The sequence below is a fragment of the Sylvia atricapilla genome, chromosome 20 (genome assembly GCF_009819655.1).
Source record: "Sylvia atricapilla isolate bSylAtr1 chromosome 20, bSylAtr1.pri, whole genome shotgun sequence".
NCBI lineage: Eukaryota > Metazoa > Chordata > Aves > Passeriformes > Sylviidae > Sylvia > Sylvia atricapilla.
The window spans coordinates 8,970,383-8,997,426 of record NC_089159.1 but is presented as its reverse complement, the minus strand read 5'-3'; the positions used below and the strand labels follow the sequence as shown (position 1 = coordinate 8,997,426).

At 46.3% G+C, this 27,044-nt stretch overlaps 1 protein-coding gene and 1 long non-coding RNA gene across 9 annotated transcripts in view; one reads left to right on the top strand and one right to left on the bottom strand.

Moving 5' to 3' along the window:
* Positions 1 to 27,044, top strand: part of BCAS3 (BCAS3 microtubule associated cell migration factor) — a 300,050-nt gene that overhangs the window by 255,095 nt on the left and 17,911 nt on the right. For 3 of the 8 annotated variants that reach the window (XM_066333524.1, XM_066333513.1, XM_066333514.1), the window contains one exon: positions 25,014 to 25,181. In XM_066333524.1, the coding sequence (XP_066189621.1) occupies positions 25,014 to 25,181 (168 nt within the window). Of the gene's footprint in view, positions 1 to 3,767; positions 4,057 to 25,013; positions 25,229 to 27,044 lie in introns of those variants that run through there. The other 5 variants (XR_010745132.1, XM_066333517.1, XM_066333515.1 and 2 more) reach the window with 3 other exon arrangements.
* LOC136370211 (uncharacterized) lies at positions 18,736 to 23,270 on the bottom strand. The gene is made up of 4 exons (XR_010745131.1): positions 22,900 to 23,270; positions 19,778 to 20,712; positions 19,322 to 19,374; positions 18,736 to 19,151 (listed from the first exon to the last, which is right to left on the bottom strand). It is a non-coding gene; the product is annotated as an uncharacterized lncRNA (long non-coding RNA).

The following is a 27,044-nucleotide window of genomic DNA, read 5'->3' as shown; positions in this document are numbered from 1 at the left end:
AGGTCTCTGCCAAATGGCATGGAAGCGATGGCTTCAACAGATAGTAATTATTGTTGGGTTTGGTTTTTTTTTTTTTTTTCCCTCTGTGATGGATGTCTGTTTATATTTAATGTAGTCACTAGATGAAAATGGAGGTCTTTGGTTAATCAGATATGGGTTTAGAAACCAAAATTAAGTCATTCATGTGGATATGGCTGAATTTCCTCGCTTCCTTGTGACCTGTTCCTTCAATCCTGTAGCTTAGATCTGAGGGTTTGCTTTACTTAACTCCCCCCAAACTGAAATAAAAAGCAGCTTACTTTAACATATATCATGGGAACGCTGTGGATTTTTCCCCCCTCTGGGCTACTCAAAACAAGCCCCGGGCCCAGCAGCCCTGAAAACTTGTGTGAAGCTGGAAGTGCAAGATTTAATGCCTTGTAACTTTACCCTGTCTCCACAGTAAATTATTTCTGCAGGACGTGTCCAAAAAGGCAGATGTGGCAGAGGAGCTGCAGCCGTGGTGGGTGAAGGCAGTGGTGCTGCCCAGGAGGGTGGCAGAGAAACCCCTCAGAAATACCAGAACACCTATAAATGCTGGAATGTGTGGGGTGTTAGCCCAGGGTATGAACAAGAAGGTCAGGAATAAAACAAGGGTTATAAATATTTAAGGAGAAGGTGGGGAAGGGAACGTCCTGCCGAGCATCCCTGCATCCTGACTCCATCACCCACTTCCCAGCCATCCAACAGCAGTGACAGGGCTTCTCCTGCCTTCCCCATCCTCTTTTTCCTCCTTGTGTGCAGCAGAAAGGTCGTGTCCCATCCCATCCGAGGAGCTGCTGAGATCCATCTCCCATCCCGCCCCGTGCAGACCCCGTGTGTGCATCCCAGCCCCAGTCGCCTGCACACAGCCTTGTAAATATGAACCGCTGCTCGAGCTGCCAGAATTATAATTAAAAAAGTGGGTTTTTTTGTCTTTTGGCTTTTGTCGACATACTTTCCTGACACTGTCACTTGGCAGGGCCGGGGCGTCTCTCGCCGTGTAAATGGCTGCGGAACATTTCCTTGAGAGAGCAGCACCGCCCCACCTCCTCCTCCTCACACTTCTCATGTGGGAAGCACCGACTGTTTTATAGGCACTGGTGAGAGCTCTGCTCTGCAGCGTGAGGAGCAATGAGCTGTCTGTGCAGCTGGGACAGCTGGGGAACAGCTCCGGAGATGGAGTGACCTGCCCCTGGGGATGCTGCGGCAGAGGCAGGAGCTGTGGTTGTGCCTCTTCCAGAGGGAGACACAGAGGCTTTGACAGGACAGGCTGCCTGGATGTGTTGGTTTTATCTCTCTCTCTTCTCCCTCTTCAGGGGTCTGTGTGCAGGAAGGGATCTGTGTGCCCCCAGAGCACCAGTGCCTTGGGCTGTGTGGTCTCACAGCAGCTCCAGCTGCCACCCCTCTGCCCATCCTGCAGGGATGCCAGGACTTCTCCTCAGCCCTTTAAATACTTAAAAAGCCAAAGGGCTCTGGTCCACCCCATTAAAGAGTGCCAGGTAATCCCTTTATGTAGTTAGGGGCATTTCCCTGCCAGCTCATCACCACCTGCATGAGGATGAGGAGTGCCTCTCTTCCAGGGGCTGAGCAGCAAGGAATCCCTTTGGGAGTCATTTTTTTTTTTTCTTTTAAAGAGCACTTGTGGTAATATTAGAATAAGTAAATAAACAGAACAGATCTTTAAAATCAGTTGCAGAATATGCTTTCTATTTTTGGTCAAAACTTTGAAGATCTGGAAATTGTCCAACTGTTTCGAAACAAAACCTTAAATTAAATCGATGGCTTGGAGGGGCTGTTTAATTTTTATTTTTTTTTTTCTTTAAATCTTTAGTACCAGGAAAATTAATCTTGCAGACAGGGGTTATGTTTGAGGGAAGAGCAGTGCATGGGCAATTAGGATTTTTCCCCTCTTCAGAGTGATGAAGCAAAGTTTGGGGTAGTGCAGGCTCAGGTCTTCAGCTGGGCTAAATTAGCCCAGCTCTGCTCAGGCTCCAGCTGTAGGCACACATTACTGCTCCATTGCAGCAGATCTCATTTATGACATGTTTTTAAAGCAGATCTGTGAAATGATCCAGCTTTAAAAAAATAACACTAATAAGGGTGTAGTTACATGAGCATCTTATCCTGCAGCAAAGCCAGTTTAAGAGGCTCCCAGCCCTTCCCTGACCCTGCCTTCTCCTTCCAGCCCCACGCTTCATTTCCCCTCAGCTTTGCTGCTGCAACTTTTGGGTGGCTGTGGGTTTGAGTTGGGGTGGGGTTTTTTTTTGGTGTTTCTTGCGTTGTTTCAGTGATCAGATAGGAGATGGATGCAGCAGAGGCAATTTTTCAGATGACCTCTGATGCCAGGACGGGGTGTTCCTGCAGCTACCACTAAACCCAAGTGACCTTTGGGGCTGTTTTTGGAGAGCCAGGCAGGTGAGCAGCTGAGTGGGCACTGCTGGGGCAGGGCTGGGAGCTCACACCCCGCCAGAATCACAGAAAAAATTGAGTGGAAGGGACTTTTAAAGGCTCCTGCAGCGACCAGGCTGCTCAGAGCCTCATCCAGGCTGACATTTCCAGGGATGGGGCACCTTCCACCTCCTTGGGCAGCCTGTGATGCTGGCTGAGCCTTTGGCTCCTGGAGTCAGCTGGAGCACAGCTACAGTCAGTTCCTGCTCCTCTGCTGAGCTGGGGCCACAGCTAGGAGTTGTTAAGTGAATCACACTGATTTTTTTGTTCTCCACAGCAGTTTCCTCTCCCCAGAGCAGCGCTGGTGTCAGTGCTGGAATAGAGGAGAACGTGTGGAGATTTCAAGGAATCTCAGAATGCTTCACTCTGCCAGGAAATCCAGCCTGCCTGGACTCTGCACTGGGCAGCAATGAGATCAAATGCTTCCCTAACCTATTTACTTTAAATGTACCTTGAATATTAGCAACCATGGAGTCAACAGGCAGCTCTTTGAAAAGCGTGGTGCCTGGTGAGTGTCTGACACAGTATTTAACGAGTGCAGGAAGGGTTTTAATCCAACAGTATGTGGAATGTGTTTTCCCCTTGTTTTGACTGGATGGGTCTTGTGGCTGATCTGTTTGGAAACGCTGCAGTGAACAGTTGCAGCAGCAGCACGAGGTGGTGGTATCTGAGACCTGCACGTGGTGCAGACGAGGTGGGAACACGGGGCTTCCTTCAGCTGTGGTGTGCTTATCAGTGCTCCCTGAACCCTGCTGCTGATAGCATCCCGCAGCCTTCTTCCTAAAAGAGCTGAAAAACATGAAATGACACCTCCCTGGGGCGGCAGTTTGGCGTTTGGTGGGGAGCTCCTGTCCTTTGGGGTCCCCCAGCACAGCGCTGGGAGCAAGATCTATTGCTCACTCCTCTTCTTCCTTTATACGTTGCACAGAGTGGAAACAAAAATCAGATATAAACAGAGTCCATCAGTCATTACTAACCCAGAAGATAGACTGTGGTAGTAAATATTCTTTTTGTCGTCTTCTTCTTCTCCTTCTTCTTTACACACAGCAGTGCAGCAAGTAGGAGCAGAAGAAGAATTCAGTTTGTTTGGCTGCACACCAGGGTGGGTACTGGAATATTCTGGATAAACCCAAAGGGGCTGTGAGGTGAACTGTGGGCAGTTCTGCTTTAGCTGAATCAGGAATAAAGTGCTTAACCACAGCCCCAGGTGGAGGCAATGCCCTGAATATCCCCTAAGTACAGATTGGGACCAGTGGCTTTGCCATTGGGATTTCTTTAGTAATCATTTTTTTTTGCAGCAGCCCCGATGAGATCAGGGTGGTCAGAGGGGTTTGTCTGCTTTTGGTGTTTGTGTGATTTCTTTTTTGATTAACCTTTTGTGTACTACAGCTGCTCACTGCGATCCAGAGGGGGTTTATGAGTTCAGAATTTATGGCAAAGTGCTCTAACATGAGGAATTTGAGCTGGATTAAGCTGGGTGTGCATAGGTTATTGCAGCAGCGTTCCCTGGCTCTCCCTCTTCCTGTAGTTCTGTGGATCCCAGTTATGTGATCATAAAATTCATATTAGAACATTAGCAAATGCAAATGTGTGGCCACGTTCTCATCATTTACCCTAATTTTAATTCTTAGGATAAAGTACTTTGTTTTTATCAATTCACAGGCATGGAAGTGACAGGCCTGTTTATAACTATCAGTGATAGAGAGCAGCAGCTCCAAAAATGCCATGGGATTTTGGAATCAGCACTGAGAAACTTTTCCATAAATGCCAGGAATAACATTATATTTGAATATTTAACCCTTACCCAGGCAATTTGAGGACTGGAAACCATATGTGCTTTTCATAATGGGAGCCAAGATGACCCTACATAAAGATAAATATAACTACATGAAAGCACTCAGGAAGGATGGTGTTGTGGTTAAGAGCTGGGCAAGGGCTGGGGAGCTCCGAGGTCTAATCCCAGCTCAGCCACAGGCTTCTTGGGTGATCCTGGGCATGTAACTGAATCGCTGCACGTTTCAGTTTTTCCAGTTGGGAATGAGAGATAATAACCCTGCCCCGAGCCGTGGCGGGAGGGGAAGAGCTGCGTGGGAGGTGTGGGCTGGGAGATGGTGCTGCTGGCCACCAGGAAAAGCTGACCAGGTGCTCTGCGGAGGGCACACGCTGCTCCATCACCAGTGGGGTTCAGTTTCTCCTCCCCTTCTCCAAAGGCTGGAGGAATTCACTCCAGTCAGTGTGTCAAACCAGGGAAACGCACCTGAACTCTGGGAGGTCACATCCTTGGCAAACGCTCCTCGTTTGAACGCAATTTCAATTCCAAAACAGTGAGAGGGGAAAAAAAAAAAATGAGGGAAGGAAAGGGAAACCTGCAGTAGATGAGCCCATCTGGTTTTGTTTGAGGGCTACCTAAGTGAGCTGTGTTTATTGGTTATAGACTCGTGTTTGCTTTATGCACTCGTGGGCCAGGTAGCTCTTGCTCTCTGCTCGCGACTTGGCATCCACCTCTGCCCTTTGAGAGTCTGCTCAGGAGGTACAAACCCTGGTCCTCTTCTCTGAAAAGGTGAGATCTTACAAAGGAACCATCAAAAACCATCAAGAATTGGCCCTTGAGCAGACTGTGGGGTGTCATTCCACCACCACAGGAGCCAAGGTGCAGCTGCTGGGCATGAGGAGGGCTTCTCTTGGTGAGAAAAGGTCTGCAAGTCCTGGGAAGCAGGTAAAAAACCCTCTCAAACCCTGTCCAATCCTGCTGGATGCGGAGCAGGCGGCGCTGGGCCGTGTAAGGTGAGGGGGAGCTCCATCACCCATTGTTTGGAAGGAAGAGTTTTGATGTAATTATACCCTTCAGCCATTGCCACACTTTCCTCCCTTTCATCTCCAGGCAGGTCCACACGTTCAGATGTGAAGCTGGAAATGAAACACATCTGGCCGTCCCAAAATGACAACAGGCTTTTTTATTTGCTATTTTTGGTATACAACAAAAGCTTTGTATCTCGCTAATTGAACATATGGGCTCTCCCTTGCCTTTTTTTTTTTTTTTTTTTTTTTTTTTTTTTTTTTTTTTTTTTTCTCTTCTCCCCCTGCTAAACTCCACTTTTCCATGTGTCATCGTCCGATTCCAACATTTGATCTGTCGGGTCCATCTCAGCCATGTGGTTGTTGTAATCTGCTACACATGTAGCCTTGTTTTCTTGTGTGTCCTGACCTCCAGCGAGGGCTGCAGTTGTTTCCATCATGGATAGTGTTGAGGAGTTACACATCCTTTTTATCAGTGTTTTTTGGCCACCGGCGGCTCCTGCCAAGCCTCTGAAAGCTGGGGGGGATTTTTTTTTTTTGGGGGGGGGAAGCTATATCTGTTTGTCTTGTGATACCCAGATGCTGCCTTTCCTCAGTGTAACACAAGTAGAAAGGGAAAAATTCCCAAAATAGAAAAAAAAAAAAAAACAGCCCTGTCAAGTTAAACCCAGAGATGCTGAAGGTCTCCTTGAGCTGGGTGGAGCTGGAGGCCAGGATGGAGGTGGGTGGCTAGACCACTGGAGAGAAAGCAGGGAGCTCTTTGGGGCTCAGAACAATCTGTGGGATAAGGAGAGGACAGTGCCTGGTGTTGCAGAGGAGGTCTGAGCCCTCCAAAGCAGGCATGTCACAAAAAACCCCCCTGGGAACTCCACATGGACCTTCGTGAGACTCGACTCATTATGGGCACAGGACCTCCTGATTAGTGTGAAAGATTCGTCATCAGAATATTTCTTCTTGTGCCTGTGGGGGATCCACTTAGTTATTTCCAACTCCGGCTCTAAATTGTTCCCATGCTCCATGGGGCTTTGATTAGCTAAAATCTTGCAGGAACTGTTTGAGGCTCCCACCGTGACAAAAAAAACCCAAAACAAAACAGGTGACAGTGGTCAAACCCCAGAGGGTGTGGGGTGGGAACTCGTGGGGGTTTGGGGTGGGGAGAAGGAGCTGCTGGGGTTTTGGGGTGGGATGGGGTTGGAGGTAACCCCTTGACAGGTTCCTGAGCACTGAAGGACAAACCACCTGCAGCTCTCCCCCTGCTGTGTGTTGTTCCCCAGGAGAAACGGCAGATAAACGCCACAAAAAAAAAAGGTTTATTGTGCATTTAAGTGCCCACACAAACACACAGGCACAGCCCCAGCCCTTGGAGTCCCCTGGTGTTCCAGCTGTGCCAATGGTCACCTTTCCTGCAGTAAATATCGGGCCAGTTTCATCACATTTGGCCGATGTGTATCAACACAGCGCTTGAGCAATGGGGCTTTGGTTGCGATGAGGAGGGAATGAGTCCATCTCTGTCTCGCCCTGAGGTGAGGGATGAGGAGCCAGGCGTGGGGTGTCCTGGCTTGGAGGCTCCTCACTCTGTGTTGCAACCCTCTGACTGCAGCAAAAATGAAATAATTGTGCTTGAAGACGGGGCTGAGGCAATTTCCACCAGGAATATGCCATCTCTCACCACTTGAACAGTATTACACATTCATTGTGCTATTATCCTGTCCAGTTATTGACATAAACTGCTGAGCAATTTTGTCTTGAGCTCCCTTTCCAGCCAAAAGTATAAGCTTAAAAAATTTGAGGTTGCACTTGAGGACTTCCCAATCAACTGAGACATGAACTCTGAAGCAGAAGTGGTATTTAGCAAAATGGACTTACAATTATTATTCATAAATGCACATGTTATGGCTGCAGTTGTTCCACTTCTTTCTTTTACAGCCCTATAAATTGTATACAGAACATAAAGGCTTTACTTCTTAAATAAATGTTTTGCAGCCGTCATAAATTATCTTTCTTGCATTCATAATGAAAAAAGAAAATCACTGTTTGATGTTTTATATCCTCTTCACTAAAATGTAAAATATGGTAGTTGGAGCCAGATTTTATCTCATTTGAAAATAAAAGAAGGTTCATTTCCTACTAATTTTTTTCAGTCTTAGGTTTGGAGTTCCCATGAAGTGTTGCCCAATCTGCAAAGCAGCGTTACAATAAACCCTGCTTCAGCCAAGGCTTTGCTTTGAGTTGTACCAGCACTAATAATCACCAGCCTGAACTGAGTTATGAGCATAACCTGACTCTCTTTTATTCTTTTTTTATTTTTATTTTATTTTTTAATCCCTGATGTTGTTATATTTCATCTTCCTACGCCCCCTGATCACTGGCTGAGTGTCAGATGGTTGAACTTCTCCCTGCACCAACCCTCCAGGACCCTGCCCCAGCCTGGCTGTCCTGGAAGCAGGCCTTGCTAAACTCCCAGCTCACTGGTTTGCAAAGCAAACTTCAGCCTTGTACTATTTACCTTGGCAAGTGCCCGACCAGATTGATGATCTGTAAAGTGGATTTGTTATTTGGCTGTTTGCTTTGGCAGCTCTTGAAAGCAGTTTGCTGATTACAGCCCCAGATGTCATTGCATACATTACTGCTCACTATAAGTTCCTTCTAAAGTTTTAATTTCGGCCGCGAATGCTATTAAGCTTTTTTGCACCTTTGTGTATTTAGCTCATGGATATTAAATATCAAGAGCAGGCAGCCTCAATTTCCTTAATTTTTCCTCTTATTATCTTTGTTGGCCTCCTGCAGGCATCTCTGTAGTGCCAGGACAGGGGATGCTGCTTTGCCCTGGGTCAGTGCTGTGCCCAGGTGTGCCACAGGCAGCTGCAAGTCGATCACAGGCACAGTTTCCTAACTGCAGATAAGGTGGAAAATTGCCACAGCATTTGTATAAATGATCAGCTTTAACACGAGCAAACACTCGGGTCAGTGGAGCGGGGATCAGGAGAGATGGTCACTAAAATCTCCCTGTGGCCCTTTGTGTCAGGGCAGGCACAAAAGGAACGTGGTTTCCTTGGGTCATCTCCATCCTCTCTAACTATTATCTCGACTTTTAAAGGCTCTCAAACCTGATAAGTAATTGGGCAGATCAATAGGCTCGGAATCAATTTGTTTCTGATGTGGGGTAATCCTGATTTTGGCTCTGGGGCCAGCAGAGCTCCACTTCCAGCCCTGTGCAGGCAACCATCAGGATTAGGGCAGAGGAATATTGGGATATTTTATTCTCCTGCTGCCTCAAAGTGCGTCTGCATTGCTAAAGTCCAACAAGAGGCACATGGAAAGCTCAGCTGGGTGTTTGCTGCTCCTCTACCTCGAGTTCTGCAAAGCCTGGCACTGCCCAGCTTGGGCAGACACTGCTGGTCCTGGCTTGGAGCAGTTAAACCATCCTTTGTGGCCAGGAGCTTTGTTGTTTTTGGGTTTTGTTTTTTTTTTTTTCAGTGGGGGCATTTTCAGCTTTGAAATATTTCAGTTGAAGAAGTTAATTCACTTTAAGCAAGTTTACTTTGCAAGGGGAGGATATCATTGTAGTATTTTTGGCCACTGCTTGAAAATTCCTCTAACCCTTTACTATAATAAGCAAATTGAGCAGATTAAAGACACATTATGCTGCCAAATGGTTTTTCTACGCAGGGTGACATATATTTTTTCTGTGGAAAAGGTTGTGGGGGTTTTTGTGAGCTGCTATGCTTTTTTTAGCACTTCCTGTTTTATTGTGTTTGAAGTGTCTTTGTGGTGACCTGTTGGGGTAAGATTCTTCCATATGGAAGTGTTTCTTCAACTTTTAATCATTTTGTCTTTTAAAAAAAAAAAAAGGTTTTAAATCCGATTTGCAGATGTCTCTGGTTTTGTTCGCAGAGAGCTTGTCCAACTCGCTGCAGTCTTGTAGAAATGATGAATTGTTCATCCACAACGGGATGGTGACATCCACCGAGTCGCACTCTCAGAATCCCTTCTTTAAAACCTCTGTAAAGGATCTGTAGAGAAGCTTTTGTTGGTGTTTTGATGTATTTTTTTTTTCTCTTTGAAACCTTGCCTTCACTGAAAGCCTTGGCAAAAATTCCTGTTGGTTTTGGTGGAACTGGGGTTTCACCAGCAGACCCCTGACTTGGTTGCAGGCATCTCTGCAGTCAAATAATATCAGGATAACAAGCAAATCTGTGTCTGTTCCTGCAGAAAATCGAGCTGGGGTTTTACGAAGGGTCAAAGAAAAGTTACAAGTCTATTTTTTAAGCCTACAAGACAAAATCATGAAAGCACAAACAGAATGCAGATTGTCTCTGTCTCACTGGACTCTCCAGGCCGTAACTGAGACCAGAATTTGGACCACTGGAGTTGTGCTGTAGCTGTGACCTGTTTCCTGTTAATCCTGACATTAACATCTGAATTTCGCATTCTGTCTTGTTGATTGTTGAGCTGCTCAATCAGTGCAGCCAGCAGACACCTCAGGACCTCTCTGGAGCTGCTGGGTGCACACAGTGTGGTACCCAGGGCAGCCGGGGATGTCCATCAGGCATCTCCAGACTTCCCCTCTGCATCACACCCTCGATGGCTCAACCTTCAGAAAACTGCCTTTGACAGGGTTTTTGAGCCCACATGTGAATACCACATGTTGAGGTCTCGTGTCTGCAGTTTCACTCCTAATTAAGTGTAGATGTAAGTACTGGGTATCGTTTAAGGTCTTTGGCTCTCTGCAATTCGCCACAAGCATCTAATTCCCACTTCCTTTGTCTTGGACCTGTTATTTATAGGAGGAGGGTAGGTGGACTCTGGTGGTTACAAGCCTGTTGGATTATTTTGTTCCTGTAGCTGTCATCCTGTCAAGGGTCCTGCAGAAATTTGCACTGTGGGCTCTTGGTAGTTTATGGGGAGTAAAATCCCCTCCTGTGCCAAAGGCTGGCCTTAGGTCTGTGCATCATTTAAGTCTTACTGAGCTCTGAAAACGAGTCCTAAATGTTATATTGGCCTTCTCAGCACAGAGGTGAACTGCATTCCGTGTGAACAGAGAGATTTCCAGTTCAGCTTAAGGCTGTTTGTCTCTGCTGCTGGGAGAATTAGGATGGGGTCTCTGAAGCTGCTGAAAAAACTTTTGATGCTTATCCTTCAGAAGCCAGGGCCTTGCAGCTCTCTGACCTGACAGCAGCACAGTCTGGAAAAAGGCAGCTTTTTGATGTAGATGGGCACAGAACTCATCTGGTTTGGATTTTGAAGGTGTTCCAGAGTCATATTGTTGACTACAGGGGGTCTTCTGCGAGCAGCAATATGCACTGACTCACTGCTGAGACCTCGGAGTGTTCCCAGATATTCATTTTTGGAAAACTGAAGTCAGGTAGCTCCTGTCTATTAGACAGATGGAGAAATTGAGGCTTAAGATGGACAGGTGACTTCCCTGGGCTGGGCAGAGCAGCATCAGCAAGACTCAGACGTAAAGGTGGGAAGTTATTTTACTCTGATTTCCATAATATTCAGTATTCATTGAAATCCTTACAACCATATTTGCATCTCCCCAAAAAACATCATCCTGGCAATAACCTTCCCAGGTGATGCTGTCCCTGGTCCCCTCTGATGAACTGGCCTGTTTAGCTTTGGGCATGGATTTCGCTCTGGCCTTTGGAAAAGGTGGAATTACCCCCATGAAGGTCGTTACCATCCCCAGACCTGGCAGGGCTTCAGGGGCTCTGGGGGACAAGGTGCCTCCAGCTCAGTGGCAACTCTCCAGTTTAAATATTTCACCAAAACGCCTAAAACGTCTCCCACTTCCTCAGCAGTTTCCCAACGGTGTCCAACTAGATGAAAATTAGCCAGTGTCTTGGTTTGTAGAGCTGCAAAGGTCAAATGTCCTGGAGAGACAAGGTGCTAAGATGCTAATTCTCTCCTGGAATGGGAAGGCAGTGCTCTGCTCCAGTGAGCAGAAAATGCAGGTGGCCTTAAACATCTCCATTTTTGCCTTCTGTTTCGAATGCAATTAAACGGAATCTGCTGTTTTCTGGGGAGGATCACCGGTGCAATCCCAAATCTCATCCTAACACTGGATATCAGGCAAACAGCCTGGGGAGGCTGCAAATGTCCTGGGCTGGTTCCTGCCCCGTCTGTCCCCAGTGTGGGACACACAGGAAGCTCGCCCTGAACTTCTGTTCTCACACTTCTCCTCTTGGAATCTTGTTTTCCACTTCTTGGAGATTTGTGAAACATATGCCTTGGAGGCTTCCCAAATTTTATTTTTTTTCACAGCAAGAGGAGAATTGCTCTCCGTACTGTAAAAAAAAAAAAAAAAAACTCTCATGAAAAAGCACACTCCTTTCTAAAGGACCTGCCTGGTGGAGCTCAGCAATTCCCATTTCTCATCACTTCACAGTGTATTTTATAGGGTATAAAAATGGTGTTATGATCCGTGTTCCCAAACCTTGCCTCAGCTAGCAAGAACATCAATAAACATGGTTTGATAGACACCAGAGCTGCCCCGCTGTTCCCCGGGCGCTTTGAACGTGCCCTCACGGACTTTTGGAAACTATTCTCCATGTAGGAAACTCCTCGTGCCTCTGTTAAGCTTTTTAATGTATCAAAGGTAATAATGGTGCTTAGGAAAAGTGACTTTTCCCAAGATACATTCCCAATCTGGTCACTTAATGTGCTTAGAAATATTTCTTTCACTTCATCTCACGTCCCGCAGATTTTTTTTTTTTTTTTTTTTTGTCTCTCTCATTCCTTGATTTAAATTAATCTGCAGATTGGGACGCCGATGTTACCTAGCTCTGGCAAAAGACTTGCCTTCATTTCTCCCCCTTCCCTTTTCCTTCTCTCTCTCTATAAAGTTATTATTGTTATTTCTCAGTTCACAGCTGGGATGATGGGTTTGAACAGCTTCACGCTCCGTTCCAGGAAATTCCGTCTTTGTTCCGAGGCTTCCAGCTCAGAGGCTCCTTTCACCTTGATCTTTCAGCACGCCACTAAAACATTTGGCAGGTTGTTTTTTTTTTTGGTTTTTTGCTGCTGTCCAGGGCTTTTGAGAGATTCCCTTTGGATGACTTCCACCTTTGAGCTTGCCCACTGGAGGAAATACTTCCCCTTGAATTTACACGGCCACATCATCACGAGCTCTGCATCCCTCTCGTATCTTCATGAGCTTCCTCATCTCCTTGGATTTGCCTCTCTCTCTGGGTTAAAGTCAGTTTTCTCTGCTGAAGCCTCGAGCTGCCTGGGAGGATGGTTGGAGCTGGAGCAGCACTGGATCCAATGGGCTCCCAGATCCTCCCCAAAGGAGGCGGTTCTGCAGGCTGCAGGGAGCAATTCCCTCTGCAAAACATCAGTGGTTTCACTCGTCATTTTAGTCTGGGGAAAGGTATGGGATCAGCTTCTACCTGAATTATATCAGTCTCCCTAATAATCAGCTTTCTTTTTCCACATTAAATTCCCCAGAAACTTGTGATTAGCCCCACTTCTGAGAGTTCACCGCAGCTTAATTCTACTGTAAAACTGTCAGCAGTGATTTTCTTGTTTAAAGACAGATTTTGGTTCTTGTACAGAACTACTTCTTGCTAAATTCCTTTTCAACCAAACACTCTTGTCATTTCTCAGCCATTAAAGACAATAAACTCCATCTTTGGGTTTTTACATGCTGAACTTAGTTTATAATGATGGATACTTGTTTATAACACACTGAAGATTTCTGTTAGCTTTCTGGCATAAAAATTGGAATCTTCTCTTTTGATTCGTGGTTATTAGTAGCAGGTTTATCCTTTCAAATATGTACAAGCCATGATTTAAGTGGAATATATTTATTGTCCACAAGAATGGTGGACTGCAGCTCTCAGAATCCATCTTGCCTTTGCAAGCAGCATCTCTATAATCATCAAAATACTCTGGTGGGTCGAAGCTGATTTTGCAGCAAGATTTAGGTGTTGCAATCCAGAAAGTCACGGTCACAGTGCTGTTTTTTGATGGTTTTGTCCATGAGGGGAGACCTGGGGCTCCTCTCCTGTGTTTTGAGGCAGTTCCAGCTGTGGATGATCCCAAATTTCCTGGTGTCCATAAGTCATTTGCTATAAAGTGTGTTTTGAAGGTGCTGTGAAGCTGAATCAGGACCTCCTGGGGGACTGAGAAACACCAACTTGGACCATCCTAGGGCAGGGCCACAGTGCTGTGAAAACGTGAACGGTTTTTCTGAGCTCCAGGGAAATCTGTTGGGTCAGGCAGGGATTTGGGGTGGCAGGGTTTGGACTTCCACCAAAATGTCTCCTTCTTCCCTCTGTCTGTACCAGGTGACTCCTGGTGGAATCCCAAATGACATTAGAGGTCTCATTGCATCACAAATCAGAGCAAAGCACATCCTTGCCATCAGTGCTCCAAAACGGGGTTTATGGAAGGAAGAAAAAAAAAAATTTACTATCAAAATCCAGTTTTTTGTCCTTCCAACTTACGGCACGCTGTGACTCAACGACGTGAATTATCAGACTTTCCTCCTAAGTACGATTTATTTTGCGTTATTTTGGGTTGATGCACCCACTTTTGTCTTTTTCCTGGTTTCGTGGGAAGAAAAGTAAGAAAGGGTAAGGGAAAACTTGCCTTTTAATCCGTCCCCATTAGGGCAGTGCCCTCCAGGCACACCCTTCCAGTCACCTTTAGTGACTTCTGTAGCAGGAGGTCAGCACCACTGCCAAGTGCAAAAACGCTTGAGTTGTCACTCAAGGCACTCAAAGACCTTGTGTGACTCTTTTTTGAGGAGTTCTTGCTTGCTCCTGAGAGCTTTGCTGTCAGCCACCCACGGCTGCCTGATTCCTCCTTGCTCTTGGAGCTGCTGCAGCCAACCTGAGGCTCGGGGAAGGGTGAATCCCCTGCCCTTTGAGTTGAGTCTGTGCTGGGGATGAGAGGGAGACGAGTTAAATGACCCAAAGCCTTAGGCTGGGACGTGCCAGCCGAGATCATTTTTTCACTCCATCATCTCACCTTGCCACTGTCGCCTCTGCCTTATGCAGCCACCAGATTGCCTGATGGATAACACAAGTGACAAGGGCAAAACCTCCTCCATGAGATGCGGAGGGGAAAACTTCATTCAGGGGCTGCTGGCTCCTGCCCAGCTGTGTCCTGCCTGGCTGCAGTGAAATCCCTGCCTTTGGATGAGGTTTGGGAGGAGAATTTGGTGCTGCGAGTTCCCGAGTGCTCTGGCCACGCTCCAGCAGCACACTTAAGCACACACTGAAATTTCAGCATATAGACTCCCATTGAAGGCACCGGGGCTGTTTGCATGCTTAAAAATAAGTATATGCTTAAGCTGGCTCAGAACCAGAGGTTTCAGTGCTTTGTAGGTCCAGTCCTTGCTGGAGCTCAGATAATTTGCTCGTGCAACTTGGCACACAGCTTTTAATGAATTCGGAATCGGGCCAAAAAAATTTATCTTCCCTGACTTGGAAGGATTGCAAGGAAACAAGTTTAAGGTTTTGTTGAGTTTTTATTACTTTCTAAACATAAAATTTCACGTTTCTCTGTAGTCCTTAAAGAAACACGTTTTTCTGGTGTTCTTGAGAGGGGGATCTAGAGACTTGGAGTGAGCCATTTCCAAATTGCTGAGGTGATGGAAGAGCACCTGGGATGTGCTGCCTGGCCAGGGCAGGAGTGGCTCTGGAGGTCCCATCCGTGTTTTCACACCTTGTAGGAAGGTGTGGGGTTTTCCTCAGGCAGAAGATTTCATTGTGGTCACCTTGGTGAGTTACCTAAACCTCGATGTTCCAGCTTTTCTCTGGTGTAAACAACGAAATCTTCTCTACCAGCCCTGAAAACTCGTTTTGCCTCAGTGCTTTAGGTGGGGTTTGTAACCTCCTCTCCATTCCCTGCTCTTGGTCGCTGGGTTAAGAAGTTGCTGAGTTTCCAAACCAATTCCTGAAGTTAATGGTGCTGTGTCCTGGTGGCAGCTGCTCGGCTGCCCCAAACACAGACATTTCCATCACTCTGCTTCAACACCTGAATCCAGCTCGTGCTGCTTGTGAAATATATCAAAATACTGGAGGGGAAACTGTGATTTCAGCAGGCTCTGCTCATCCTGTTGGATATAATCCTAATAAATCACATGGTAACTCAGTGTGATTTGCTACAGAAGTGGCAGAAGGTTCATTATTAGGAAAAAGCTCTTTCCTATGAGGTTGATGTGGCCCTGGCATAAGTTGCCCAGAGAAGATGTGGCTGCTGCATTCCTGGAATTGTCCAAAGCCAGGTTGGACAGAGCTTGGAGCCATCTGAGATAGTGGAAGGTGACAATGACAGGATGGAACAGGATGGTCTTGAAGGTCCCAACTCAAACCATTCTGGAATTCTGTACCTCGTGCTGCAGGAGCTGGGCACTGCTACCCACGTGCTGGGCACAAACCAGCTGGAAAAGTCACCCTGTGACCAATTCCCAAACACCCAGCGAGTGCCTGGTGTTTGCAAGTGAGATTTCTTTATCCCATGTCCAAGCAGTGATTAGACAGTAGCTTGGAACCAGCGTGCACATTATCTCACAGTGAGGTAAGACAAATAAATCACTGCTTGGAAGCCCCGAGTGGGATCGCTGATCCACCTTAGGAAAATATTTTGCTTTCTGTTTATAAGTCAGCTGGGTTGTGAAATGTTTCATCTGGGAAAGGTGATATGAGACCAGAGAAATATTTGCTCTTATAATGCAAAAAAAAAAGATTCCAGTTTCTCTCTTTAACGGGTTGTTAGTGATATAAACCAAAATTCTCGTTTCCGGAGCCTCGGTGTTCAGCTGCTTTCCCCACAGATGCTCTGCTCTGAGCTCCCTCCTGGCTGAGAGAAGCTGCCCATCATCTCCCCTTGCTTGTGAGCATCTCTGAGGCTGCAAACGACTTGTAAAGAAGAAAAGAACCCAAAGCCCAGCAGAATTCTGTCTCTCTGGCAGGCTGGGCGCGCTGTGTGGAGGATGCTGAGGAAACTGGGGCAGAATTTGGGCACAGAGCCACATCCATCCCTGCTTGGCATCCAGCTGGGGTGATGGGGAAGCCTTCACCCCTCCTTTGCAGCAGGTTTCAAAAACCCAATATCCCCAACATTCAGCTGCAGATAAACTGTACCCACGATGAACTTGGCCTTTCCACACTCTCCCTTGCTATTACACAAGAAGGAGTCTCCTGTTACAATTTGAGTGATATATTAGTACCTAGCACAGTTCCAATGTTTTTTCAACACTAAGATTTTTTTTTTTTTTCATTCAAATGAAACAATCAGAATTAAATTCCTTGGCTCACACAGCCACCACTAAGGCTCAAGCAAGATGACAAATCCACGCTTTGTGTCTTGAAGTGTAACATAAGATCTGGGTTATCCCGAAAACCCTGATGAGTTGTCAGCTCTTTCCTTACTTGTGGGTAAATATGAGCCTTTTCTAATCCATTAGGTGTCCTTTGTACATGTGTATATAGCTATGCATTTGCACATGCCACGAGATTGATAATCAGCAAGATAAATCTGTTTTCTTAAGGGAAGTAATATATTATTCCAGCCCCTGCAGTGGAATTGGCATATTTCTACCTCGTTAAGACAGGGTAGGGCTGCAAACCTCTTCCCAAGAGTTCAGAAATGACTTGGCATGTAAAGAAAGAAGGATCATTATGTGGTGTCACAGAAATACCAGATGTATCCTTCCTGCATCTCACACAGCGTTTTCCCCACCGAGGCCAACACAAAAGGCTTCAGCATCCGAAAATCACCGCTTTTATTCGGAGGAGAAGTCAAACAAAATAAAGGCTCCCCCCCCCAAAAAAAAAAAAAAAAAAAAAAAAGCCTCCACTGAGATTTAATGGAATTCGTTGTGTGTTTAAATTTCCTAGGCATTGTTGAAAAATCTCAATAATCATCTTGTTGTAAGCTTAGCTAAGTCGTAGATCTTCAGAGAGTGGGAAATTTTACTAGGAGGGAAAAAAAAAAAAAAAAAAGGTTACTGGATTTTCTAATTTTAACCAGGACTGAGAATTATAAGTATGTGAATACCACAAGAAAACATTTCCAACTTCGCGAAAACTAAAAAGTGCTGAAGATCTTTAGTGAATCCTTTTTTAATGAAATTTCCAGACCTGGAGGTTGAAAGAACATCAGGTGAAGTTGTTTTTTGTTTTTTTTTTTTGCTGTGCAGATTCATACCTGGTAACTCAGTCTTGTGCAGAGCCCTGGGTTCTTCAGGACACTCTGCTTTATGCCAGGATTAAATATAAAGAAATGTTAATCTCTAAGGGGGCTTGGGGCTGCTCGTAGCATTCCTGATTTTTTCCAGGCGTTCTGATTCTGTAAAGCGTTAAAATATGCACGGATCTTTGCTATTCAAGGGAGATGGGGAAACGTGTTTTCTTGGAAATTAATTTTATTACAAAGGGCTACTTTGTTTTCAAAATCATAATAGCATCCAGTTCTACTGTAGATTCCATCTCCTTTTGCTTTCAGGCAGCTAAATAAGGAGCATCCACTATTGGAAAATAACTCTCAGCTGGATTTTCAGTGTACTGTGCTGCTCAGGCTGTGGGTGAGCTGCACCTTCTCTGTGGGTGCAACCTCTGGCAGCACCCACCTGTGCCCCAGCCCCTTTAGTCTTGTTCTTTAAGGCAAGGTGACAAAGCCTTGTGCTTCTGGCACTGCAAAATGCTGCCAAATTGTGGTACCACCACCTGAATTTCCCTGCTGACACCAACTGTTGCGTTTTCTCTTTTGAAGCCCCGCTTTGGGTGGCTGTCACAGCCTGCCTCCAGTTTTTACACCGTGTCCTTGCACTGCCCTCCCTGCCCTGGGGAAGCCAGGAGCTCAGCAAAGGGCTGGAGGAGCTCCTGGCAGTGCTGGGGGGATTTTGGGGGGCTCCGTTCAGCTTTTGGGGTGGTGATGCTGCGGCGGCACCGGGGCCCCTGGTTTGGTGGCCAGGTGTGCTGGCAGCAGGAATCTGCAGTTGGATGGCATCTGACAGGCGCTGGGAGCATTCAAGGCGAAGGCAGAGTTTAATAAATACACTTAATCATTTATGTTTTGACCTTAGCCCAGACTCGTAGTCAGACACGGAAAGCGGAGAGCTGGAAACGCGCTTTGTCAAGGCTCCTCTGGCAGAGCAGGGCTCTGAGGAAAGGCAGATCCTTCAGAAAGGAGAGTAAAAGGTCAGGACTAATCCAAAAGGACAAGCAGTGTATGTCTGTGTGTATATTGGGTTTCACATATGAAATCCAGTCATGATAAATCTGATGGCTTTAGAAACATCTACTTTGATTAATGAAAACATAGTTCCCATAGACCGTGGGTTTCATACTTCAAAGTTCCCCTGGATTTAGGACCTTAGGTTTTGCTTATTCGTATAACATGCAGGAAACTATTTTTAAATGAATAAGGGAGTATAAAAAAATTTTTTTTAAGAAAAAAAGGCAAAAGTTTCAACATCGGTGGTACAGATAGGCTGGATAATAAGGAGCAAAATTAACAAACAGCAGACATTTTATTATGCATTTTACAATAATGTTTACATTCTTTTCTCTATATTTGTTTTTCCTTGAAAAGATTTATGTATTTATAAAAATATCTCGCTGCTCCAGCTCTGAAAATTGCAGCCTTGCTTGCATTTGAAAGCCTTTTCAAGGAGGGCTGTGATGGCTGGCTGTGCTCCTGACCATCCCAAATCTCCTGAGCCCCTGCTTAACCCCTTGTGGGAGCAGAGGATTTGGGATGTGGGGAGGAGGAGGAAGGTGGAGTGATCCCTAAGGACCTGCACCATCATCCTGGACATCACCAACACTGCCTGGGCCACTGTCCTGAGCTGGTGGCCACATGGGTGACCTCCTTCCCAAGGATCCATCCCTGCAGCTGTGGGTCAGCCCCAAACTCCTCCAGAAACCCTGACAGAGGAATAAACAGAGCTTTTTGTTTACGAGTCTGTGGTGCTGAGGAGGGACGAGCAACTTCTCAGCCTCACTTAGCCAAGAGTTCAAAGGCACTTGGAAGTGTTGGTTGTTGCCTGTGGGACCGGGTACCCCGGCTGAAGGCTCCATTAATTAAATGCACTCACAGGATACAGAGCTGGTGAGTAATGTCCTGTTTATAGCAGAACTGTGAGCCGTTCTGGAAAAAAAAAAAAAACAAAAAAAAAGAAACTCTGTGGGAGGGAAGATGACAGGGAGCAGAGTGACTCCAAAAGGCTGTGGTTTCCAAAGGCGATAATTAACACTCACACCTTGGTTGTGTCCGTAGTGAGCTGGTGTGCCGTGGCAGAGCGGGCTGGCAGCGTGTGAGCCCTGCCCAGGAGGGGACATGCCACGAGCACAGACCCTCCAGATCCAGAGCAGCTCAGGGGGATGTTGCTTCTCCACCCTCAAATAAAGAATTTGCCCAAATTCCCCTTCAAGTGCTCCGAGCGGCCGTGGCGTTCCCGCTGGAGTCCCTGTGGCAGGGAAGGGAATTGGCAGAGCCCGTAGGAAAGTTCAACCTTTCATGTTTAAAAGGGGTTTGTTACAGCTTGACTCACTGCTTTGGGACAGGAGTTTCTGTGCTGGTTCCTCGTGGGGTTCTCACTCCTGGCTGAGGCTTGGCTGGGCAGCTCCCAGCGTGTCCAGAGTCCTCCCAGAGCCCACTCCTGTTGCTAAAAACTCCAGGAGAAGCAGGAGAGGTGATGGGCAACCCTTCTGTCCCTCTTGGTTGCTCCTCAAGGTCCAACATCACACGGGGTCAGTGCATCCCATTGATCAGGACGAGTCTTTTATCAATTAAAACTCTCAGGTCTCTCCTCTGCTCCGTTATTTTTGCTCACACGTATGTTGCAGTGTGCAAGGTGAGGCTCAAAACTGTCAAGCTCTTTAATAGAACCATTACTGTATTTTTGGAGAACCTACTCTTCTCTCTCTCTCTTTTTTTTTTTTTTTTTTTTTTTTTTTTTTATTTGCTGTTCCTTAGAAGACAGGAAATGGAGCTACTTGATTTCAGATTTTAAAGAAGCCGTCCAGAGGTTTAATGAAAAAAAATTTCCCCTGGCTTTTGAATTAAAGGGCTATGGTGAAAGATTTAGCTTAGCTGTTTTGACTTAGAAAAATAACACACTAGAAACATTAAAACGTTTTGGAAAAATACCTTTTACTACTAGATTTTGGGTTTTTTTCAGAGAAGAAAAGAAGTTTCTCTGGTTTTCTCACTCTTGGTTGGTGGGGCTGTGAAATGAAAGGATATTTCCAAGGTTTAGGGTGGGTTTTCTTTTCCTTTCTTCTGTGGAATTTATTTTGCTTTTATATTAAAAGCCTTGAAACAATTGCAATGCTAAAGACAAATCCTGTGTGTCTAAGCAAGGTAATTTGGTGTGAGTAATGAGAGAAGCCTTTGCCATTAATAAAATGCAGAAAGATGGGAACCTGATTCTGGTCCATCAGCAGTGGCAAGAGAAAAGGATGCTGCTCCTTGAGAGGCAAATATCTGTGGAAACAGAGAAGTGGGAGATTGATTTCAGGCAAAAAATTAAAGATTTATTAGGAAAATTCTGTGTGTGAAGCAGAATTAGCTCAGAGCATTTAGGCTGGAATTGCAAAACAAAACATTTTTCACCTCTGTGGTCCAGACAAGGGTCCTGCTTGTTCCATTTGCGTGGATTTGGGGTTCTGGGATGATGCTTGGACATCATGAAGGGGAGGCTGATGATCTCCATTCCCACCCAGTTTCATCTCCAATAAATAAAGGAGAAGTGAGAGTTCTGCAGGCTTGAAAGCAATAGGATGAAATACTGACACAGTTTTAAGTCAATAAGATTTTTTTTTTTGGGGTGATTTAATGAGATTCCACCAGGATTTCACTAGTAACTGCTAGACTCACATAATGCCTCCTTTGCTCACCCTCGAGTTGTTCCTAAATGAATTGCTCCTTTTGGGTGGAACCTGTTCCCCAGGCAGAGCTGGATCCGGGCTGGGGGGACACGGGGGCTTCACACCTCAGGGGCTGATGTTGGCAGCTGTCAGGAGGGTTTCAGCAGGCTGTCAGCCTCTCCCCTCAACCCTCAGCAATCCCTGGAATCAGCAGGAGCTCTCTCAGCCCCGTGGGTGCTGTGGTTACATCCTGGCTTTGGCCACTCTGTTGTTTGTAAACTCCTCGCTGGTGATGGGGAATTCGATACCTTATCAAGTGAGATACTGGGGTTGAAAAGGGGAGAGGGAGGCAGCCACAAGGAGAGATTACAAAATAATAAATAGCAGAGATAGGGCGAGCTGCTATCAGTGGAAGTTGAATGCCATTAGGCCGTGTGCTGTTGGGAATGATGTGTGTAGGGAATGATGTAGGCAGGGCAAAGCACCCGAAGGCTCCTGGCAGCAACCAGCCCATTGCCATGTCACTGCAGAGCCACTTTTCCAGGTGTAAAAACACCCAGAACTTAATTCTGCCTTGGAAAAAATATTTTATTATTTTACTCTGATACACGGGCTGTCTGCTGATGCACTGGCAAGAGGAACAGGAAGATTTATTTATGACAATAAATCTTGTTTTTCCTGAAACAGTTTTGTTTTACATTAGAGGGGGACAGATCCAGGGATTTACAGGAGGGAAAAGATCTGTGTGCTCAAGCAACATCTCCTTTCCTACCCTCATGTCCTGAATAACCTCAGTCACACTCTGTGTTCAGCTTTACCTGGAACCCATTTTATCAACGTCTTTGTTGAAAAAAGGGGGAATCTGTGGCTTCCACTGCAGCCCAGAGCAGATGATGGTGCCTGTAACAGGCAGAGTGATCACCCACGGGCTGCAGTGGTGGCTGCTGAATCCCATCTGGATGTCTGGCTATCAATGGTCTTGCCAGATGTGCACTGCTACCACGGAGAAGGAGTGAAAAGGGAGGAAAGATAAAACTACAGCTTCCCCAGCCAGCCCTATTTTTTTTTTTTTCTTTTTTTTTTTTTTTTTTTTTTACAAGCCAACTTTCAGTGCAGTTAATCCCTCTAACCTGCATTTGCATTAACACTTGCAGCCTCACACGTTGCTGCTAAGAAGTTTTGGCAGCTCCTGGCCCTGATTGCAGAGGTAACGCTGCACTTGTCTCCTTTGCTCTCACTCAAGGATCTCAGGAGCCAGAGCCCAGCACTCCACGAAGTTTCTCCCTCTACACACAAGGCAGGCATCTTGGCAGGGCTTCAAAAGCCATTTGCCTTATTATTCATATGTCTGCTTATAGGAGCAGAAATGCTCCCATTTCTCACTTTTGGAATAAGGGTTGACACCAGGAAAGAGGAGATTTCTCATCTCTGGCCCAGCCCTGCAAACCTGTGGGAGCTCATCCCCTGCTGCTTCCCTGAGGTTTGGGAAGCAGGTTTGAAACTCCTGATCACTCTCAGGGTACATGAACAGCTCTGTCAAAACCAGCTGAAATCCATGGGGTCTTGGAGAGATGGTCTCAGGGCTGCATGAAACTATAGAAAGATGACTTGGGGGGAAAAAAAAAAAATACTTAAAAAAAAAACCACCAAATTTTGCTTTTCCTCCTGCCTTTAGGAGAGCTGACATCATGAAAATGCTGTAGAGATTTAAACATCATCGAAATCACTTTGCCTCCTCCCTGCGTTTTCTCAAACAAGCTTCAAGAACCCTCGCTTTAAAACAAATTAGTTAGACTGGAGCAACCTTATAAATCCAGAGAGCCATTAAAAGTTGAAATATTCGGCCGTTCCTCGTCTGCATTGGAACTGGGATTCATCCAGAGTTCAAGTGCGTGTATCACACGAGAGGCACGGTGCCGTTTTCTAGAGGTTCCATCTCAGCCTTGATGGTTTTCTAGTGCCAGGAATCCACCCCTGAAGCCAGGCCAAGGCGGATAAATCACCGCCGATGAAATTCGGGAGCCAGGAGTCAGCCCAGATATATAAATCCCTGGATGCCAACCCCCCTGGCGCTTTGTGCCCGTGCCGTCGGAGTCGGGAATTATCTGCCCCTCTTTGCTGATGTATGGATGAACTGGCTGGCCGGAGTGTTTACCAAGCCTTATCAGCCAGTACTCGGGGCGTTATCAGAGGAAGGGCCGCCTGCCGTGGGGCTTGGTCTCTCACCCTTTCTATTACCACCTGTCAGTGGCAGGGGGTGTGCTGTGAAGCTGTACAGTCACAGACTACAAGTGTAGATAGTTTCTGACGGCTGATCAAAGGGGGAGAACCGAAGGCCCGATAACAAGGACGTGTTTCATGTACTTTTAACTCCGAGAAACGTCGGCATTTGCATTTTTTTTCTCCCCCCTCCCACCACCACCACCACCTCCCCGAGCCCTGTCGGTAGGCTGGCAAAAACCAGGCACAATAAACTCTGCGTATTCAGTTACCTAATGGTGGAGTAAATGGTATGTGCTTGAAGCAACAAAGCATAACTGTAATCTTGTTCCAAGTGGGAATGATTTAAGTAAGCCTTCGCAGAAGACTTGCCGCGTAATAAAGGGGAATCATTTTAATTTGTACTTTGAAGTGATCCTGAATTCAGAATCTAATCTTTGCGTTCGGCAGAACATCATTCCCTGCTGTGAATGAGGTAATAACTGCAAGTCCAGGAGTTATTTGAAGGATCTTCTGTAGGTACGTGCGTTCCCTCACAAGAGCCAGAGTCTTCAGAAGGGGCTGCTGGTGAAGGAGCCTCTGTTAGAGCACGTTTGACCTAAAACTTGCCAGTGCAGGAGCAGAGAAAACCCACAGATATCCCAGACTGAGGGAAGGGAGCCGTTTGTTCCTTCGACACACACAAGGCAGCTCTGCCTCTTCTCTGGTGCAGAGCAAGAAAGGGATTTTAGCTAAAATTCTGCCCGTTAGCCAAGACAAAATGACTGTTTCCATTGTGATCAGGAGGGGGAAGAAGCATCTCAGCTGCAGCCCAGTGAAATCAACTTCAAACAGAATTCCTAGTTGTCTAACATAGAAATACATGCGTGCCATTCACCGTTTGTATTATTGTGCTGCTTTCCTGACTCTCACCAGTGTGAGACCAGACCCGAGTTTGCGTTTTAATTTAATTTTGCTTACAGCTGCTTGCTCAAAGCCGGTTCATCCTTAAGGTTCTACTGCTAACACCAAAGTTATAATTCAGGGTGCTAAAAAAACCACCTTTTCAGTCACCCAAAACTCAGCACACAGCGGGAAGGAGCTCGATGCTGGAGGTGTCCCACACGTGTCCCTTTTGTCTTGTTGCCTTAAGGTTCTGCTGCTTAAGGTTTTTAAGGTTCTGCTGCTGACACCAAGATCTTAATTCGGGGTGCTAAAAAATCCACCTTTCCAGTCACCCAAAACTCAGCACACAGCGGGAAGGAGCTCACTCCACACCAGGGGTGTCCCACACATGTCCCTTTTCTCTTGTTGAAGGTCTCACCAGTGTGAGCCCAGACCCGAGTTTGCATTTTAATTTAATTTTACTTACAGCTGCTTGATCAAAGCCGGTTCTGCTTTGGTTCTGCTGCTTAAGGTTTTTAAGGTTCTGCTGCTAAGATGTTAATTCGGAGTGCTAAAAAACTCACCTTTCCAGTCACCCAAAACTCAGCACACAGCGGGAAGGAGCTCACTCAGTGCCAGGGGTGTCCCACACGTGTCCCTTTTTCTCTTGCTGCCTTAAGGTTCTGCTGCTTAAGGTTCTTAAGGTTCTACTGTAAACACCTTATTTCAGGGTGCTAAAAAACTCACCTTTCCAGTCACCCAAAACTCAGCCCACAGCGGGAAGGAGCTCGATGCTGGAGGTGTCCCACACGTGTCCCTTTTGTCTCGTTGAAGGTGCCTTCGACCGGAGCGTGACGCTGCTGGAGGTGTGTGGGAGCTGGCCCGAGAACTTCGGTCTGCGCCACATGTCCTCCGTGGAGCACGGCGAGGAGGGGCTGCGCGAGCGCCTGGCCGACGCCATGTGCGAGTCCCCCAGCAGGGACATGGTGGGATCAGGAACAGGTACAAAGAAGAGGTGTGATCAGAGATCACGTGCATCTCACCCAATGGTGATTTTTTTTTTTTTTTTTTTTTTTTTTAAATTTGATTTTGGTTTCGGTGGTTTGGTGGTTTGGTTGGTTTTTTTTTTCGTTCCTGAGTTTCGCTTTTCCTTTTCTCTGTACGCTCCTCTCTCTCCCTCTTTCTCTCTCTCTCTCTTTTTCTCTCTCTCTCTGCTTAATTTGTGGGGGGATCTCAGTGGGAAGTCATTCATAAAAAGAAGTCAGTGGTAGATCACATAAACACAGTGAGATACTGGCACGTGATATATCATAATATCATATAGCTGAGCTTATCATATAGCTCACATGCTATATCATCTCATGATATATCATATAGCTGAGCTTATCATATAGCTCACATGATTTATCATCTCATGATATATCATATAGCTGAGCTTATCATATAGCTCACATGATTTATCATATCATGATATATCATATAGCTGAGCTTATCATATAGCTCACGTGATGTATCATCTCATGATATATCATATAGCTGAGCTTATCATATAGCTCACAGGATATGTCATATCATGATATATCATATAGCTGAGCTTATCATATAGCTCACATGATATGTCATATCGTGATATATCGTATAGCTGAGCTCCTGCATCCCCTCCTCCTGTGCAGATTGCTGTCCTTGGCCACCCTGCTCCAAACAATGCCATAATCACACGTATCCTCCTTTCGTGTCCTGAATAGAGCCACTGCGAAGCGCTGGTTCTGTAATCCAAATTAATCCATCTTCATCAGTGTCCATTATATTGATAAATTGTATCATCTGTTTAAGTGAATGGAATGGCACGTCAGAGATCACCCTGTCAGGAGGGGCCCCGTGGAAGGAGATGCTCAGAAATTAAAGCGCCGGTTACTGCGGGTTTATTGTCTCCATTAATTCCGACTTGTTCCAAAAATCACCTCCAGTGAAAACACCTCAGAGTGGTGGTGGCCCCTAACAACTGCCAACTCACTTGTCACTCTGCTGGCAGCTTGCCTGGGAAGGCAAAAGAGGAGAAAGCAGCAGGAAGGTGTGGGAATGCCAACCTTTGGAGCTGTCTCTTCCCTTGGCTCTTGCCCTCCTGTGTCACTTGTGCTGCTCTGAGCTCTCCCTGCTCCTGGAGAAGCCTCTCCCATCAGGGCTCATCCTGACTTTGCTCACTGTAGAGCAAATGCCAAGCTGCAGCGACTTCCCACAGCCTGGAGGAGGAGAAGGATGCAGAGGAGTGGGATTTTAGCCCTTGTCTGTAGGTACAGGCAGCAGTAACCAGGCTGAGCAGTGCAGAAACACCTTCATAACCCAGCTGGTCACCTTCCCAGCTGTCCTTCCTCTGATTTCCATCTGGAGAGAGATGGAATCAAAGCATGAGTTAGATTTGGAATTACCAGAAAGGCTTGGTTGAACACTAAGGGTGGGTCTGCTGCAGATCCTCAGCAGCTTTTTGCCTTGGCCAAGACACTTCAAGAGCCCGTGGCTACAGAGCTCCACCAGTGCAGTGAGGACAGAGGTGCCTCTCATTGCTGGGGTGGACTTTAATCAGCTCATGTCTGTAGAGGGCTGGGAAGGTGGGAAAAGCAGGCTGTGGAAATAGAGAAAGGTACATATTTCATCACTCACTGGCCCAGGCTGTGATCAGTGTGAACTTTGGGAGGGTTTCCACTGCTGATAACGGGGCAGCACCCCTCGGGCTGTCCATGGGAGGGGAAAGGTGAGGGGAATACCTCCTCTGAAAGCTGAAGCCTCCCAGATGTGCCAGGTTAGGGTGGCTGAGTGCCCAGGAGATTTGACAGTGTATTATATTGTAAACCAAGAGCTTTGTCAGAC